The following is a 19,131-nucleotide window of genomic DNA, read 5'->3' as shown; positions in this document are numbered from 1 at the left end:
TTTCTAGCCCAAGGAAACAATCTGAAACTATTTAAATTCATTGTGCAAACGAAAAATTTATTGATTAAATATTTTTATGTGATAAATATATATTTATGCTGTATGTTTATATATAAGCAAGCCATTGCTTCGAATTCTACGGTTTAGATGGTTAGATTCAACGGTTTTATTTTAACTAGAGCTTGTGGTAGAAGGCAGGGCTGTGAGGATTTCTTCGATAAAGCTGTCCGGCTGTTCGATGAGATGCAAAAGACCTAGAATAATACAAAATAATTTAACTACGGAATGTATAAAAGTTGCTAGTGACACTTACCTGCTACATCGCAAAATTCTCCAAAGGAAGTGCACGGTAGGAATTCATCCGTAAGGGTCTGCAGGATACTATCTGTGGATTTCAGCAACGCCTCATCATTCTTTCGGAGGTAATCGAAGAGCGAAATCGGCCAATCCTCCTCCTTAGGCGTGTTTACTGTCTTAAACAGGTTGTTGTAGATCAAGTCTACCAACGCCCACATCATAAGGAAAGGTTTGTACACACTATACTCCTTAGACTGCCTATCCGCAGGTGCCAATAAGGCCTTGCACAACACCGAGGGTGAGATGTGTCGGGCCTGGGCCACTGCTAGCATTCTCTTCAGATGCGCCAGCTTATGCTTATTCCAAAGCTCTCGACTGTGTAATGAGAGCGAAATAGTTGCCATGTACAGCGGACCATCCACCTCGTAACCGCATTCTAGCCACTTCTCGCTGGGTGCTGCCTGCAAATATGTAAGCAGAGTCTTGCTGTCCCTGGCTGCAGATCGTGAAGAAAGCAGTAGATACACGGAGTAGAAAAGCAGGTAGGGCACAAAGTGCATGTTCGACTGCGGACCCCCTCCGCCGGCATCGTCGTGGAAACTGCGTTCCCAGGCAAATCGCACCAACAGAAGCTTCAAGTCATGCACGCTGTTGGTGTACGATATATCACAGCGCTGGGTGCTCTCCTGCATATAGCTGCTGTGGCGAGTCATGCAAGCGGAGAAGCCCACCTCCGCAACGGCAGGGCCCCAAAGAGGCAGCAACCCATTGCACCTAGTGTTAGCATTCTGCAAACTAGCCCGCTCCCATTCATCTCTTCCTCGCGTCAATCTTATGGCTGATGTGTGACAGTCGACATGAACCACATTAAAGTGGGTTACCGTGGTGTAACCAATTGTCTTTCTCGACTTAAGCTCGAATTCCTCGACATTGCAGCGCTTTGTGAAAGTGTAGATGCCAAGCACCTTGTCTGGCTGGCAGGCGTAGCCTTCGCGACAGATGAAACACGTCAGGCCCGTTTCGTCGCGCAGTTTTTCGATCTTCTGTAGAATGGAGCCCTTGGCAGTCACCTGGCCCTTCTCATTCGTCCGCATTCCCAAAGCATCAAGTTGCTTTTCTCGCGTGGCCATAGCCAGCCGCTTCTTCTCTGCCCGTGTGAAATCCCGCACTTGTTGCACCCTCGCGGCTGTCGCCGAATCTGTGGAGAGCGCTTCCAGAAGATTTTCGGCTAAACTGCCCACGTGCTCATCACTGGATACTTGCTCCAGGCGATGAATGATGGGTATAATGTCCTTGCTGATGGCAACCTGGGTGGCTTCATGATGATTTGAGAGTCCGGTGAGGAAGCGAAGTATGTATTTTAAGCTCGGTCGCGAGATGAACTCTTTAAGCTCGTCAGAGTCGGTTCGCAAGAGAGTGGGTTTGACACAAGGAGCATGCTCCGTGATGTAAGCTAGCGATCGCTCCACGATGCCCAGACTTACTATGTAGTCCTTAAGAGTGCCGCCGATGCAATTGTGCTCTATTTGGTTAGTCAAAACGCAGAAGAGTTCCAGCTTAAACTCTTCTTCAGGTGTCCGGTCGTTGTCAAAACGTTTAAAGCTTAAAGTATCCTGAAAGTAAAGGTAATAATTAGAATTTTGTAAATTTAGAACCATAAGAACAATTTGTCTTGCAAAAAATTTGAAGGCCCACCTTAAAATGCTCGCAAAGAAGGGCCATTTTTACTTCGTTGCCGTAGACCAACGCAGCCAGAACACGAATAAGATGGCGCAGCACTGAAGGATTGTTTCTAACGTTCGGACAGTCAGTGCACGATATCAAGGCACTTACATACTCCGGTCCACCAAACGTCAGCGAAAACTGCAGGAACGAATCCAAAGTATCGCTGGCTGCTTTTGAGAGAATGGTCTCCATTATCTCTAATAACTGCTCGGTGACCGCAGACTGAATCGAATCGTTCTCCGATTGTAGACACATTTGCAGCACCTTCAGCAACGTGTTGATAGCCCCAATTTCGGGTTGACAGAGCACTTCTTGGCAACGGCGCACTTTCACGCAAATCAGGAACAGCTTAAGCAGCACCTGGATGAGCTCTCGGTTGCGCGAAATGCGCTGCAGACTTCCAATTCTGTCCAACATTACGCGGAGTCCGTTGCAATCAGCCAGAACGTTAGCCATGCGATAGAGCTGTTCAGTGTCCACCTGCTCCTGGCTTTTGTTGTTCAGTGTTTCCACAAACTCCTCGGTGGCGTCTCCCAGGAGACCTCGCATGCGATAAACGATCCTCATGGCATCTCGGTCTCCTCCTTCAGCTAACCAAACTTTTTTGTACACATCCTTAACTGGCAAGTCCAGACTAATGATTTTATTGTTCACCAGAAGTTCCATGCCGTTATCGTCTTCCAAAAGGGCAATTAGTTCGCAATCCGTGCAGATTTTATTTTTGACATCCCGCATCAGTGGACCCAGCCCCATTTCACTGGAAGGATAAGGATTACCCAGCATGCGCCCCTGCAGGAAGTCCTCCTGCTGAGGATCCTTTTCCAACGTCATATAGAACTCGCTTTCGTCGTGCTCCTCAGGATGTATAATGGAGTATAACCGCTCAAAGATGAACACAGGTGTTTTGATGTCATTCATCCGCGTCTTCTCAACTGTGTCGATGAGAATTTCCATAAAGGCACGAGTCTCCTCCTCGGTACCGCTTGTCATGTCCTCAAGCATCTCTAGCAACTTCTCCTGGGCGTCGTCAATAAGCCGCGTTCGCTGCACTACTAAGCTTCTCAGGGCAAGATAGCTTTCTAAAACGGGTCCTAGCATGCGGGTCTTGTATGTCCTGCGGATGTTCGGGCATTCCAGTAGCAACCACAAAAGCTCCACATACTGCCGCAAAGCATAGCCTAAGGACAAATCTGAGGAAAGCGAGTGCTCCTCCATTCGGTGCACCTTGCCTATTTCAATAGCCAGAAGCTGTGAGATTTGGCTAAGTACTCCTTTTAGCACTAAATACTGCAACCAGGGTTGCTCAGTAGCCATGCTTTTATACAACATTAAGTACTCTGCACTGGCCTCGCCTGCTTCGCCAACATGCTTCAAGAAGGATGTAAGCATGTTCAGAGCTTGCTGCCTCCGCTCGTTGGTCCTGCTCAAGCTGCTCAGCAAGGAGCATGCCAGCTGGCGGCCGAATCTAGAGTTTGCGTTGAAAAGCAACGGTTGGATCCACTTGGCATTGAAAACCAGAGGCTTAATCACTCTGTGCTTGTCCAGTGCCCTCTCCCTCCAGCGCTTTCCGTACTTTTCGCTTAGAAAGGCGACCCGCACCTCACGTCTGGTCTTTGGAGCGGCTTCTGTTACAGCTGATCCGCCTGTTGAAGAGGCTGGTCCAGTCTGCTCCTTGGCGTGCTTCTGCTTGCCCCGAATATTGCTTGGCATCCGGCTGCTCCATGCAGCGAATCCATGATTGCGATCTGAGCTCAGCCAAGCCCTGTAGTCGACCGTGTTGCCCTCAAGCAGCTTCATACTGCACAGATCCATAGTGGCTACCTTCTGATTGGGTTTGCTGCTCGGCAACACCGGACATATGAGATTCTGCATGATGCGCAAGCAGGGATGCAGCACCGATGTCACCGGACCATGAGGCAGCCTATAATGACGGAGTTTATAAGTAAATCAAATTCATATTATTCTTAGGTTAATTTTAAAAGGAAATCAAAGCTATACTAACCTGCAGTTGCTGATAAACAGCTCAAAGATCACCTTCAACTTGTATTCCCAGCAGACATCGTCCTGTCCCAAAAGGACTTCCAGCAGAGTCATCTCCTGGTGCACAGCAGCTTCTAGACTTATCAGGGGAATAGATCCCATAAGTGCATTCTTCACCCTAGTGGTCACCAGCTGCAGTAGGTGCATGCATGCCTCGGCGTTATCTTTTGTCAGCACAACCAGAAGGTTGCGGACCTCTTCCTGAATCTGTGGAGTGCCCCGTCGCAAGTTGTGCTCAGCTAGTTCACTTACGAGTCCCTGACTATACAAGCCTACACGACAATCGTAGTTGTAAGCCATGGCACGCAGAAGAGTTAGACACTGCTCGGTGGAAGCCAGGGCACAACCGTAGCAGCGGTTTGTGGTGGGATTCTCGGACGTCGAGCCCGGATTGACCGGTGGCTGGTCCTGCTGTTGACGATCGTATGCCACGAGTTCGCTGGAAAGTAAATTGAAGCACACCATATACCATACAATGATAGACATCCAGTAAAACTAATAATTTTACGGAACATAGTTGAAGTTAAGCCTAGAGGAGAAGTCTGTATGTAAGTGCCGGTTGGGACCCATTTTCTGTTTGGCCTGCCATTTGACACTTGACTGTCATACCCATGTTTATAAATGTTTTGTTTAAGAGTTTATGCAGTTTTTCGCGGTTTGTGGGCGTAGCCTGTTCGCGTAACTAACATGCGGTGCGTCGAAACTAAGAAATCTTCATCTAAAGTCCCAGTTATCCACCTGTGATGGTTTCCGAGATACCAGCGTTAAAATTTACGTTTTTTTTAAGTTCGTGAGCGTGTCAAAACTTTTGTAAGTCATTCGATTGACGAGAAGAATGCATTTCAGTTAACATTTATTTTTCTAGCATAAAAACTGTACGCGCAGCAGTTTTTCGCGAATTGTGGGCGTTGGAGTGAGCGAGGCACCCTGCTGAAACAAACTTGTCCGACTCATTCAGCTTTTATAGTTTCCAAGATTTCAGCGTTCATTCGGCGGACGAACAGACTCGGCTAGTGATCCTGATCAAGAATATAAATACATATATACCTAATGGGGTCGGAAAAGCTTTCTTCTAACTGGTTACGTAGACGGCATACAGATTTGAGCGTTAGCGCATGTAAGCGTTAGACTAAGGGAAGCAAGCTTTATTTAGGTCAACCGGTAGATATTGACGAGACCAAAACATTTCATTTAGTTTTTTTTTGCATTTCTGTGGGCCCCACAGTTACGGGCGGTTTTGGGGCGGTAGAGTGGGTGTGGAAAACTTTTTTAGGTCAATCAATACGTAGGTATTGACGAAACCAATAACACTAAAAATGGAGATGTCACAGTTCGCGTTATAAAGTTTTGACGCGTAGGAAAATAGGGAACATAAATTTAAAATCTTAAGTATATAGATCTTATAGATTCCGAATTTTATGTTATGGGTTCGGAGATGCCGCCTTCAACATGTTACATATTTTTCTTCTCTGCGCTTTAAATAGCAATCTTAAAACTCACCTTCGACATGCCTTAACCTTCTGGACGATCTTGCTTAGCTCCTCAAAACTGGTCCGTGATTCCACGCAGTATTTCTGGGCCAGAAGCTGTATGATCTTGTTCACCTGTGAAGTGCTGTGTACGCTCGCCATGTTGTCCTCCACCATGCGGTCGCTGCTTCGGTGCTCAGCCACTTTCTGGATAAGGAGCTCCAGCATTTGCTTGTTCGTCAGCAACTGACGGTATATTCTATCCGCTCGTTCCAAAGAGCTGTGTATTAGAGAAACCGTTTTCACCCGGTCCTCCGCAGATTCTATGGGATCAACAGCGCAGCAAACGCGGGCGTACATGCTGAAGTCGAACTTGGCGTACTTGCAAAAGCCACACGAGTGACACAGGAACGGATCCTTCTCATCGTAGTTAATGGCGCGACATTTATGGCACTGGAATACGTTCTCGCCGCAATTGCCACAGACTCCTGGATATGCTGGTACTGCCGCACTGCATCTTGGGCACTGAAGATTCTCACTGGATCCACTTACAGTTTCAAAGAAATCAGCAAACTCAATCATCAAATTACAGGCTGTGATCGGCAGTGGAAAATCGATCTTCAATTCGGTTTGTGCGGATTGCAGGGACACAGACCGAGCTTTGTGCCATAGTGCTGGACGATTCTTTAGCTCCACCACCGCCTGGACACTGCGATTATTGTAGTAGACATTAATGGTCCTAACCATCTTTGTTCGCTTTAAGTCAGCAATCCTCACAATTAATTTGGAAATAGTATGGCATTGTACCAGTTTGTAAATCATAGTGGTCGTTGTATACTTTGAATCAGACTTAACTGATGGTAATTTGATGTTGGCCATCGGAACCTCTGGATTATTGCACACCAAACAGGGTTCAGATTCGAGGTAATAGCCATTAACTTGAAGAATGGACTCAAGGGTGGTGTATATGGGAGCATTGGGATGCTTGCACAGCAGTTCATTCTGCTGCCGCAGAACATCCACTGCCCGGGATACAAACTCTGGCAGTCGCTCCGTGATACTCCGGGTGCTTAGTGTCAGATAGCCCAGTAAGTCTACAAACTGCGCTGTTCTCCTTCCGTAAGTTGGTACCAGCGGCCACAGGTTCCAGAATATGTTAAGCAGTTTCTCCCGCTGTCTTTCATTGGCATGCTCAAATATTCCCGTCATGAACGAATGTGCCTGCCATCTTAGCTGGCTTATGTTATTTTCTAGTAGGAAGATCCTCACAAACCGGATGATCAGCGCATCACACGCATACCTGAATATCTGGTGCACAAATGTCCCACATTGTGCAGGATCGAACTTGGAGTAGTATGCGTCTGTGTCCTCGCTCTTCTCCCGATCGGTCCGAAGTTTTCCAGAAGATGATGTCGATGGCTGCGGTTGTGCCTGCTTAGATCCGTTCGGAGCGGGTAAGTTGCACACAGCCGCCTGAAGCAATTGTATAATAATGGGGGACACACCATCATCCAACTGGTAACAGGCAATTTCCATGAGCATTGCTAATGCATCTTCATGGACGACGCAGAACTTTTGCCAATTACCCGTGCGCATCTGGCTGATCTCCTGGCAAGTACGCAGGTGTTCTGTCAGCTCCACGAGTGCATCGTATGAGAGCAGAGGAGGATTGGCGTTGTACGGAGCCCCAGTCTTCATGCAAAAAAAAAAACATTAGCGCTTCGTGATAAATTTTAAACAATAAACGGCTCTCACCTTGCTGCTTACAATATTGCACACCCTCTTAACAACTCGGAAATGAGCGTCGAGCGAGTGACCGTCGCGGTACATGCGGAACTTTTCCTTGCTCCCGCATATGTACATGAGTAGCTTTCTGACTTGGCGACGAAGCAGAGTATTCAGGTTGAGCATCATGTACTCACAAAGCGTAAAGGTCATGGCTTCGCAGAATCCGCTGTCATAGTTATCCGGATGTGCGCTACTTAAGCGAAGTATCTGGTAGGGTAATCGCACAATAATCTCAGTAAGCAGACCATCGTATGACTCAAAGATATCCGGGTAGTTCTTCAAATAGTTATGTGGGATCAGTATGGATATGTCAGGCTTGGGGCCATGCTTAATAGGTTTCAGCAGCTGTACTCCAGGACCTGAAGATCCACCACTGGGCTGAACAGACTGCGACGCTCCCACTCCACTACCCGCTGCATAAGGATCTCCAAGCACATTCTTCCAGTGCACAAGAAGAGTGTTCAGTGCCTCTAAGGCGTATACGAATGCACCACTCTTGCTGAGAACATTAGCCGTGGTACTAGCCACAAAGGAACTGTTGTCCTTAAACTGATGCGGCGGCGAAGTGGTTCCAGTCTGCTTTGACTTAGTCTTGCCCATCATTACTCCGAAAAGGGAAAGCAACGCCAGGCGCACCTCATTGCCGGGACACTTCGTTTCCATCTGCAAAAGAATTTATAACTTTACATATTTGCTTTATGGAATAAATTTTGTGCTTACCCTTGAGGCTGCTCCTCGTTTGCCAATTTCCACGTAGTCCACCAAAGCACTGAGCAGATCTTGAAGTACTTGCTGGTCTCGATCATTGTTGCCGTTCAGATCGGTAGTCAGCATAAGAATCACCTGTATAAGCGGTATGGCCTGGAGTCCATTGCACAGATCAAAGGTGCCTAAGTGTTGGATAATACTCTCTAGCACAGCAATCCTATATACCAATAAATGTATCAAATAAAATATCTTAATACTTTGTTAACACTTACCTCAAATCATGTAGCTTGCTGAGCTTATCGTCCTCGTTAATTTCGTTATCCTCACTGCTGCTCATGGCACTCAAGCCAGGGACTCCACCAGAACCACCCAAGCCACTGGGACCTGGTTGCTCTTGATCATCCTTTGCAGAACCCTGACGAGGAGGAGAAGCATTTGCATGGTCTCCAAAGTTACTGCTTCTGGCGGAAGTACCGCCAATACTCTCAACTCCGCTACCTCCACTCTCTGATCCACCACTTCCAGCGGCCTCAGCAGGTGAAGTGCGCAGTGTTGATCCATCGGTTGCTACATTAGAACCTTCATCGTCATCCGAACCACCTGCGGAAACACTGGCCGCTGCGTTCGACGCCGCTGCCATGGCTGCAGCTTGACGTATGCCTTGAAGATTGGCCAATCCTTGTTGAAGAGACTGCAGTGCGTTCGCATCTCCACCATGCTGTTGTAGGCTTAAAGCTATAGCAATGTCCATAATGGCTTCATCGTCTGCATCTTCAGGAAGACCAAGTAAGCGTGGAAAACCGCCACCCATGAAGGCCTCCAGATTGAGTATTTGCTGCTGACCCACTCCTCCTGCTCCCACTACACCCCCCTCCACGTCAGGGCTCGGGTCGGGTAGTCCACCGCCCCCGATTGCAGCATCCACAGCAACGGCAGCGGCCTCCTCGATGATATCACTAGCAGTCGAGGCAGCTACTGCATGCAGAGCTTGCATAGTGGAGGTGGAAGGAGTTGGTGTCGAACAGGCCGGGGGTGTAACTATGGCCACCTTCCTGCGCTTTAGTCTCGGACTCAGCAACAAGATCAAAGCTTCCTTGGCGCTGTGGCTAATCACACTGGCATCATGTTTGAGCAACTCGATGAAGTACTTAGTCATGCGACCAACCTGACCGAGATCGGCTAAGGCAAATCCGTACATTATCTCGACGAGACAGTGAACGATTGTCTCCGCCTGACACAATCCTCTCTTAACGATATTGATGGGCTCATCAAGCTCCGGCGTAATCTTGTGCAACTCCAAGACAAATTCCATAAGAGTAGGCACTATATCGTAGTTGTTCTCAGCGCAGATCTTGGTTAGAGATTGCGGACGCGCATTGGCAATGCCCCGAACAAGGAGAATTAAGCGGTAGAACGCTTCAGGATCAATCTCCTGTAGAGATTCTAGTTTCTCGAGCTTTGGCTGCATAGCCTGCAGTTCTCCATAAACGAACTGTAAAAGCACTCCATCCTTGTAGTTGTGGTACGTTGCTCTGGTTCCATAAAGCGTTGCCAGCACATAGCGGGCCTGGGTCTGGACAGGATTAGGCGTGGGCAGCAATAAAAGAGCACTCGTTGTTTTTACTGCCTTTTGTCGGATGGGAGCTGGGACTGCAGACCCCAAGAGGTGCAGCGCACAGTCCATTACCTCCAAAAGGTGATTGACCATTCGATCCAACTGAGTAATGCAGTTGAATCCCTCTCCAAAATTTGCGCTAGTTGCCTGGGAAGAGGATACTTGTGGCACACTTGATCCTGGTGCATTGACATCCTCGCTATCGTCGGGCCATCCCACTAGTTCTTTGGACTTTCCATAGACTTCAATGCAATCCAGGAGTGTCACATGCTCTGGGTCCTGGGATTTGGCAAATACTACTTTTAGCAGCTTATCAGACTGTAACATCTCTTCGCGGGTCAGGGGTATATCGAACCAGCGTGCCCGCCTTACCGGTGTGGGAACTGTGCGTCCCAAGATGCTGACCGATAGTGGAGCACGCTGTACATCCTGAGTTCCAATTAATACTCGTATTCCCACAATGACCACGTTTGGGTCGTTATTGATCACCTCCAGGGTAAAGCCATTTGCTCGAGTGCTGGCCACAAACATTCCTGTTGAGAACAGACGTGTCTTAAGCTTTTGTTTGTTGTATATCTGGAGCAGATCATTGCCTCCAAACTCAACATCGGCTAGCATATTGCAGTGCTCAAAAAAGTCTATTGGAAACACTGGCTGACCTCCGGCCGTTAGTTGTTTCTGCTGTTGGCTTGCCTTCCTGTTGGACAACTTTCCAGATGCCACATTGGTCTTGGACTTTGAATTAGAACTTACTCCAACCTTCGCCATTAAGGTGGATGAGTACAGCTGATTACCAAATGGCTGAACTTGCGGTGAGAGCCAAAAGCTGGTATGTTCTGGTTGTGCGGAAAAGATCCTCAAGCTTCCGTCCTCACAGAGCAGAAGAAGTGTCGTTTTCTCCACCCCGGCGACCGCATGACGGATGCCAACAACGTCCATAATCCTTGATTTGGCCGACTGCGCCTTGATCTCTTGCATGTAAATACGTTCAGGTGTGATCATCAAAACAATAGGGTTATTCGATGTCTGCATGCTAGCGTAAACCAATCCTGGATGACCCGTAACCTCTGTCCACTGAACCAGAGGTTGGAGTGGTCCCTTCGAGGCAGATTTGCTGACTGAATTGGTGTCCAGGTGATATATTCCCCTCACGCCATTATTAATATTGGTGAGTGGCGAAAAGAAGCTTCTTCCGGAGGAGTAACTATAGAAAAGCAGTTGAAGGGTATGGGAATAATAGATCGACACGCCACCACCACCAACTTGACCACTAATATCCTTAATATGTTGGTGGCTCAGCTCCAGGGTATTTGTGACATAAAAATCTCCATGAACCGCCAAGCTTTGTTGATCTAACTGTTGAGTGTAAATGTATCCACTGCTGGCAAAACTGAGCATATAGTAGTTGCCATCCTGGTACATAAATGTGCAGTCTCTTATCTTGCCCACAGCCACTAGGTAATAATACTTCGGGCTATACGCATCCACTGCCAAGTCGTAGATCTTCACATAATCAGAGGTGACGATGGCCAAAAGAGTCTGTGAGCCTGGTAACCACACAGCTTTCTTAATGTAGTTTCCGTTTTCCAGTTGCGGACTCACCACAATGTGTTCGTTGGTACTGCCACTGCTCGAAAAGGTGAGCACATGACACTCCTTCAAGCCACAAACGGCCAGACAATCCTCGTTGCAGGGATTTGCAGCCAGGGAGAGGACCGTACAGGCAATTGGTGCAGAACTTAATTGCGTTAGAGTTAATTTCCTCTTGGAGGCATCAGCCTGCTTAAGCAGTGCCGAAAGTTGAAGGATAGTAACTTTTCCTTTCTCATGGGACACCGCCAACTGCTGGCGACGTCCATGGGGTGAGGACAAGCAACAAAATGCAACGCGGCGGACCACTCCAGAAGATATTAAGTGCTTTATAGTCTGGCCCTGATCGCCAGAGTAGTTCATCCGAACATTCTCGAAGGCGCCTTCTTGTGAGCCCAAAGTGGCAAACATAAGTTGATCCGTTACTTGGAAGCTCTGCTCAAGCTGGTGGAGTCGCTCCAAAGCCGCCTTTGCTCTCTTATGGCAGCCGACAATGGAGTACAGCGTACAGTTTTCCCTTATCGATGGCAGCAACACGTCAAAGTACTCCAGGATACATCTTACAACAAGCAGCCACTGATCCTGGTGCTGAAGAGTTTCTCGATAAGGTTCCAGCAGCTTGCTAAGCACCGCGACTCGTTCGCTAGTCAAGGAATCCTTCCGTGCAGGTACTGGCTGAGTAACTGGTGGGCTGCTTCTCTTCTTTCCAGCCAGTAAGCTCATGTGGGATGGTAGGTAGCTACCCACTACGGATGAATCTCTAACCTCGCTGCTACCAACTCGCCTGCTCAAGGCCTGACAGGATCCATCCTCCTTGGCTCCGCAGTCACAGAAGAAATTTCCATACTTGGCATAGCTCACATCGTGTCCTTTATGGCAAACCCTCGCGCACACTGAGCACACGCCAACTGTGTTAATCATGTTGCAGGTGTGACAGTGATACCAATGTTGGTTCATAAACTCCTTTTGGGTCTGCGAGAAAGTACAAAGTTTGTTATTTAAGGTATCCTCGTCGGAGTCGTCCAGCAGCGAGTCTTGCTCGCCCTCCTCGGCCAGTTCATCATAAAGATCATCAATATCTGTCTGCAGCTCATCATCCCATGGCGGGATGTGTTGCCGACTGCCTCGATAGCCGATGCTTTGCAGGAGTTCGCTGAGATAGCGCAGCTGGGCGCTAACGTTCTCCGCATGTTTTAGATGCTTGTCCGGTAGTTGTAACTTGGCCAGTTCCAGCCAAAGTAGCGTGGTATTAAATAAGGCGACATGGCCTCTTGCGGGGCTGGCATCAGCCAGAGTTATCATTATCTGTAGTACATCCGCGAAGTCGCAGCCATCTTGAGGTGGGGAAATTAAAGTTTGTCCCAGCTGCAGCAAAGCTTGGAATAATGGAGGAGCAATCTGTGCTGCTTTGGTCTGATCTTTTACCAAGGATTTTACGAAGCTTAAAAGAAGAGCTCCATTTCGCTCGCTTTCACCAGGATCACAAGCCTGCGAGGAGTCCTCCGATGGATTTGGTTGAGCCGCTTGCCACAAGCTCAGAATCTGTGAGGTATTGGCTGCAGCTCCCACTCCTCCCGTGCCGCTTTCTCCGCCTCCCGCTGCAGTTGCGCTATCGTAGTCAATGTCCATGGGGTCCAGCTGGTCGGAGATACTCGGCATAGCAGAGACAGTGGCCATATTCGTTGGTGTCTGAGCATTGCTACTGGAGTTGCTTGAAGGTTGCAAAATGCTGGTGAGCATCCGGCAGGTTGTATCCAAGGCCTCCGAGGTGCTTACTTCCGTGCTCACGTTGGGTCCATAGATTATGTGCGCCAACCACAGCTTTAAACGAGCTACATCTACTGTGGCCAGCTCTGAAAAGCAATCAACCAGGTCCTCATGCGAAAACTGTGAATCCGGTTGCAAGGATTGCTGAAAAAGGCGTTTAACGAACTGCAGCATTTTGCGCGCATAGCTGACGGGCAAGCTGGTGCCGGTGAATGAAAGCAGAAGTGTTGTGAGACTTCCAGATTTCTGATCTTTAAAAAACTGTCGCATAGCTTGCACCGCCACGGGCTTATCCAGCATCTTGATCATGGTTTTGAGCACGGCAAACAGCATTGATTCGTTAAACATGGCACGGTCCTGATCTAATGGAGCTCCGACACCTTGCCCCACAGGTTGTAGCTGCCGTAGATCGGCTGCAAAATCCTTGAGCATGCGATAGCAATATCCAATCATGTGCTCAAAGAGCAGCAGTTTCTGGGCCTCTAATGTCAAACCGCTGAGAATCACTCGCAGGCACTGTTCGCTTTGGCCTTGCAAGTAATCAGTTCGCATGTCCAGCATTGAGGAGATTAGCAAAAGCTTAAGCTGGGCTTCTATCTCAGTGTTTTGGGAACAATGTGGGAGCAGAAGTTCAAACAACTGGAGGATTGACTTTAAGCAGTGTTTCAGAGTGTGCAGGGAGGAGTATCTGGCTCCTCGTGTCAGCTCTATTATATGAGCGTCTATCACGTTCAGGGTATACGGCTCTACTGGATGTTGCTTTCCATCAAATGCGGAATCATTGACCATCAGGCACTTGGGCCATTCGTTTGCTATCAATTGTTTGTCCTCATTAGGCAGGAGTTTTAGAAAGGCCGCATGAAGTTCCAACATAATGGCTGGTTTATCGCTTACAATGGGTACAATTAGGTTCAATGCTTGCTCCGGTGTCGAGCTTGACAATTGCTTCAGCATCTGGCCACGCACAATGACCGAAAGCAGGCGGTATGAATTCATAAGTTTTATTATAAGCTCGTTTACCAGTTGGTTATGTTTCTGCAGATCACTAGGCAGCTTACCCTCTTCTTCATGTTTTGACTTTTGCTCATCGATTGACTCGTTCGAAGAATACAGTTCGGGATCGTTAGACGAAGTAGTTAAGGAAGTACCCGTTAAAGAGGACTGCTCACTGGAAGCATCTTCGCTCTCCTTACGTGGCCACTTGTAGCCCTCCTTGTTCGCCCAGGCCACCGCATGCATATGGGCCACCAAAGAATCAAAGAGAATGAGGTCAGAGAGCCTTGGAGTTCCCGCTGAAAGCAAGTTTTTTTTTTATTAAGCTGTTTATGGTTTATTAAAAAATATCTAGCTCTTACCGTTTCCGTTCATCTGACTATTAAACGCTTCCACACCAAGAATTGTTTGCTTCAGACTATATTTCATATCTGCTGCTATATCGCCCACTTGATTCCACAGTGTCTCGGCGTACTGGGTATACATTCCCTGCTTGATAAGGCTGTTAACCACCAGATAGTGTGAACTGGAGAGTGGACAGCGAATACTCCAGATCAGGGAGTGCAGGTTGGGAGTCCGTTCGGATTTTAGGGACTCTACATGAGACGTAGAGGGCGGTAGACCCAAAACTAACTTCCACGCAATGCTAAAGCAGTACTGCATTGCACAAAGGTTGTGCATGCTGGCTTCCTTTTCTTTTTCTTTGGAATATACGGACATATCGGTGATGGAGAGTATGTCAGTCAAGGCATCCACTAGTAGCGGATACTTGAGCTTGTCAGGAGTGCAGAGAATGAAATTCCAGGCCAGGCCATCCAACTTGAATTCCTGCGCCCAATAGTGTTTTTCGGGATCGCCCATAACCAGAGAATAAAAAGTTGGGCGAATTGCTGGAGTTGAAGGAATGGTTTAAAGATAAGCTGAGATTCATGGCGAGTTGTACACTTACCCGATCCATATTCACCAACTGACTTACGGAACTTTTCCTCAATATCCTGGCGGCAATAGCAATTTTCTTTGGTGCGACTGTTAAGCAGATCTGTGATCTTTTGGCTTTCTGGCATGCTGCTAACGCTAAACAAATTCCAGCGTACCTGGTCTAGCAATTCAGGGGGCGCATTGTACAAATGCTTCATGAGATACTCCAAAAATAGAAGCAAGCGGGAAAGCAGCATCATTTGGCTGTTTCTTACGGGTCGATCCCCGCTGATTCCACGGCAAACTTCCGCACAACGGATAACTCCTCCAGCTGTCAAGAGCAGAATGGACTTCTTTTGCATGAGATTGAGCGAGTGGAATAGGAAGAGTAACAATTGAGCGTGTTCCATATTTAAGTCTTCGTAGTCGGAATCACTAGCGGAGGTCCAGGAGCAGACACCCTCAACCAAAGTGTTGATCAGGCGATGCCACACTGACAGACACGCAGCCTCCTTCTCCTGTGTGGGCTTCAGTAAAAGGATTTGCACGAGTACTGACAAGGTACTTGGGTAAACCTGCAGGGGCCAGGTGTTCGTATCGGTAGACCACGGCGATATGGATAAGTGCTGTAACAAATTTGACTGTAGTTGCTCGGAAAGCAGCGATGTGGATATTAAATTATGTATATAGCGTCCAGCAGCTCCCGAAAAACGAATCATAGAGGTTTGCCACTTAGTGGAGGTCACTGAAGCTGATCCTGCTCCCGCATTAGCAGCTGGAGCATTTCCCGACCCCTGTTCGCTCTCATTTCGCATGACATCCCGATCGAAATCCTTGATTATGTTAGCCATTAACAACATTTGCTGATCACTGACGCCTGCCTTTACATAGCGTTGCATGTATGCGTGCCGGTTGGCTAGAAATTGATCCAGGAAACAGAATATATCCGCCGCCAAATCTAAATATTCATGTGGCTCATCCAGTTTGGGAACAAGGGCGCTTTTTTGCTCTCCGCGCTCATGTGCGGAGGTATTTGCATTATCGTCATGTGTTTCTGGGGAAAGAGTTTCCTTAAACCAGTGGCCCAGATAACTCTCGCTGTCGTCTTCCTCCGAGTTGTCAGAGCAGGAGAGAGAATCGTTGAAATAGGTGGTAGAATCTGAGTAACTTATGGGTTCGCATTCAGTGCGGTCCTTTGCGAAGGCGCGTTTCAAGGTGCAGGCCTTGCGATAAGCCACTGTGGCCAGAAAAGTAAATAGCTGATGAAGCGTGGCCGTGTTAAGCACTCGAACAATCCTCTCCAGGGAACTATAGTTTTGCAAGATGTCGAATTGTGCGGGCTCCGGTACCTCCGAGGAATCCTGCCTCTGTCCACAAGCTGATTCGATCTTAAGATCTTCAATTAACTCTGATAGTAATTTAATGCTGTGATTGGCAATCGCTGCATTGAGTTCTCCGAATCCCTGCTGTACTTTAAATAGGTTCACCCTGGCTATGGGTGTAGTAGGAGCGGTTCCAGCTTCACTTCCTGTCTTGGCAACTTTGGATCCTGACTTGGATGCGGTATCCAAGCTAGTTCCACCGCTTCCGGAGGCGCCCATTGCACCTTGGATACCGCTAAGGAGCAGCCAGCTGCCATAGCAGAGATGGTTTTGATACACATGAATCCTGGCCGACGCCTTAAACATATCGCCAATATTTGAGTATATCTCTAAAGCCTTGTTTACTACGTTACAGGCCTGTTCTTCGAAGTCATCATGGTCTTTGTTAGTTTGCCCAGAGATGGAACCGCCTCCTCCGCTTCCTTGACTAGTGGATGCAGTTTGCTGCTTTTGGGAGCTGCCGACCTGGCTCATTCCGAGAACACTGGTGGCTATTGAAGTCAGGACTGCATTGTATAAGGCAGCAATGCCGCACATCGAGAGCCGTTCAATTCGACTGGGAGTCAGCGGCTGCAAGACAATCAAGGCATGAGCCTGACTCAAAATAGTGAGATCAGTAAGCATGTGATTCATGCTCGACTTCACTGTAGTGGCCTCCACTTGAGTCAGAGGCAAATAGAGCGGCTTGCCGCCGTTGATGGTCTCCAAATACTTTGATCGATAGCGATTAAGTATTGGCAGGCCAACGCACACGTCCAACAGGGTGTCGACTCCGTTCTGATCCTGGAAGTATTCCACATTAGCTGCAAGGAGTTGCTCCTGCAACCAGAAAACATTAAATATGGTTCTTTTACATAGTTTAGATAATCAGCCTTTTTTACATGGTAAAATTAATAACTTGTAATTGATAAACTTAAGCCGAAATGGTAAAAAATTAAATGTAACAGTGAATCGAAATAGGAAATTACGCAAAAACTGCTTCGAATAAAGGTACCAAATCGGTTGTTACTTAAGAAGTTCACAAATGACAAGTAAATAATGTTAACACAAGTCTAAATCACACATCCCAGTAGAAAAGGCTGATGGTTGAATTTAACTTGCTCACAGTGCAGTCTGTAACTTCTTCGCTAAGAGGAACCCATGTCATTTTGCCGGGCTCCAGAGGAGCTATCAGTTGCTGCAGGATAACCGAGGACAGGTCCGATCGGGATCGCTTAATCTCCGACTTGGGCGACTCCTTGTCGTTACTAGATCCGCTGCCGGAAGCACTGCTGCTGGGCATAATGCTCTTGGTGGTGGACTCCGGATGCTTGCAGCTCTTCAAAACATTGGCCACCGCATTATAGTCGAACATGGCCGTCGATGTGGATGGGGGATTTTCCCGGCCCTCACAGAGCATCTTGAGGGCGCCCAGCAGCCACTTGGTCTCGTACACGGATACCCTGGGCAGCCTGTAGAGGATGAACCGGATGAGCACGGCAGTGGCATCGTGCAACTGACAAATCTGCGTCTGGCAAACTGCAAAACCGAAATAGTTTAGATGTCGGTGTAGCTCACAAAAACCATCGTGAGTGATTCACTCGGTTCTCGGCCAAACATTTCTTTGTTGTTTTTCGCTAAGGGGAAAATTACTAGGGGTGCACTTACTCGTCTTGATTTGCATAAGTTTGTCAGCCGCCAGGGCCGCAAAGGCCGTGTAAAACTGTGTGAAATTGCTTTCCTCCTCGAAAAAATCATGTTCGCTAAACAAATTGCGGGATAGAACGTTTCGTTAGACAGTGTAAATGCAGAATTTTCTAAGCTTTTGGCTGTTTCGTCACTGGAGCGGCCATATTTAATTTTGCAAGTCATTTTTTGCACTTGCAGTAGTCCCCAAATATTTTTCACTGCGCCATTCGCGTAGAGAAAAATACTCGCCTTACTTACCAGCGCGTGATCGCTTTCAGCAGGTTAACTACTTCGTTCTTGTTGAGGGCTCCCGTACGGTTTAGTAGCAGAGCTTTAACCACGGAATTCCAATCCGTTCCGCCGCTGTGGGCCGACATTATTGTTTAAATTGTCGTCAATTTGCCGTAAAGTACTCGGCCTACTCTTTTAGTGTGGCCAGATCCGATTGGCGCATAAACACGAAGTGCCAAGGGCTACCCATTAGGCGCTGGTGCGAACAGCTGGTAGCCATAAGAAAACCGTATCCGAAGGAAGATTACGTGCCAATTTAGTGGTTTCGAAAGAAATGCACGCAATGTATGCTCTGGTGCAACAGTTGCCAGGCTTTGGCAAGAAGGGCATTAGCTGGAAGTAGTTTGAATTCTTTTCAATAAAGTTTCCTGTGAGTGGCGCCCTGCAGTAATAGGCAACACCTTCGAAATCTGGTATTATTCCGGTACTTCCCCAGCTACACCCTGGGACTTACATACATCAACAAAAACCGCAAACTAACCAAAGGAGTGAGGGAAAGGCAAAACGCTTTTCGTCGGCTCTGTTTTCATAGCGGTACGTACATGTATGACATAAGGAAAAATTATTTTCCTGCAATAGCAGATTCGTCCGATGCGGTTAGCATCTAATTTTTGCTTTTGTTTTGTTGACAAACGGCTGTTTAATTATAAGGTCATGCTTTATGCTTTGCTTGTGAAAATGTTGGTCGCACTACACAGCGCACTTATTTTCGACAAAGAACATGTTTTTTATTTACTTTAATAAATAATATATCTAAATAATACCATTGGTTGAAAACAGCTTCCAACAATATGCAAAACAATTACAAATCTCTTTAATCTCTTTTTAAATCTTTTTTTAAACAAAGTTTGGATATTTTTTCAAGTGTATATAACGCTAT

General features: G+C 47.4%; 1 protein-coding gene across 1 annotated transcript; it reads right to left on the bottom strand.

Moving 5' to 3' along the window:
* Positions 1-36: 36 nt before the first annotated feature.
* On the bottom strand, positions 37-18,405 carry LOC108036730 (protein purity of essence). Its single transcript, XM_017113027.3, has 13 exons — positions 18,219-18,405; positions 17,940-18,034; positions 17,398-17,810; positions 14,942-17,111; positions 14,355-14,882; positions 8,300-14,291; positions 8,040-8,244; positions 7,287-7,982; positions 5,563-7,223; positions 4,025-4,501; positions 1,993-3,943; positions 314-1,910; positions 37-254 (listed from the first exon to the last, which is right to left on the bottom strand). Exons 1-13 carry the CDS (start codon positions 18,335-18,337, stop codon positions 172-174), a joined length of 15,987 nt encoding a protein of 5,328 aa, XP_016968516.1. The 5' UTR covers positions 18,338-18,405; the 3' UTR covers positions 37-171.
* Positions 18,406-19,131: the final 726 nt, after the last annotated feature.

Source organism: Drosophila biarmipes, chromosome 2L (genome assembly GCF_025231255.1).
Source record: "Drosophila biarmipes strain raj3 chromosome 2L, RU_DBia_V1.1, whole genome shotgun sequence".
Classification (NCBI taxonomy): domain Eukaryota; kingdom Metazoa; phylum Arthropoda; class Insecta; order Diptera; family Drosophilidae; genus Drosophila; species Drosophila biarmipes.
Note: the sequence above shows the minus strand (reverse complement) of the source record. Positions and strands in the feature narration are given on the sequence as shown.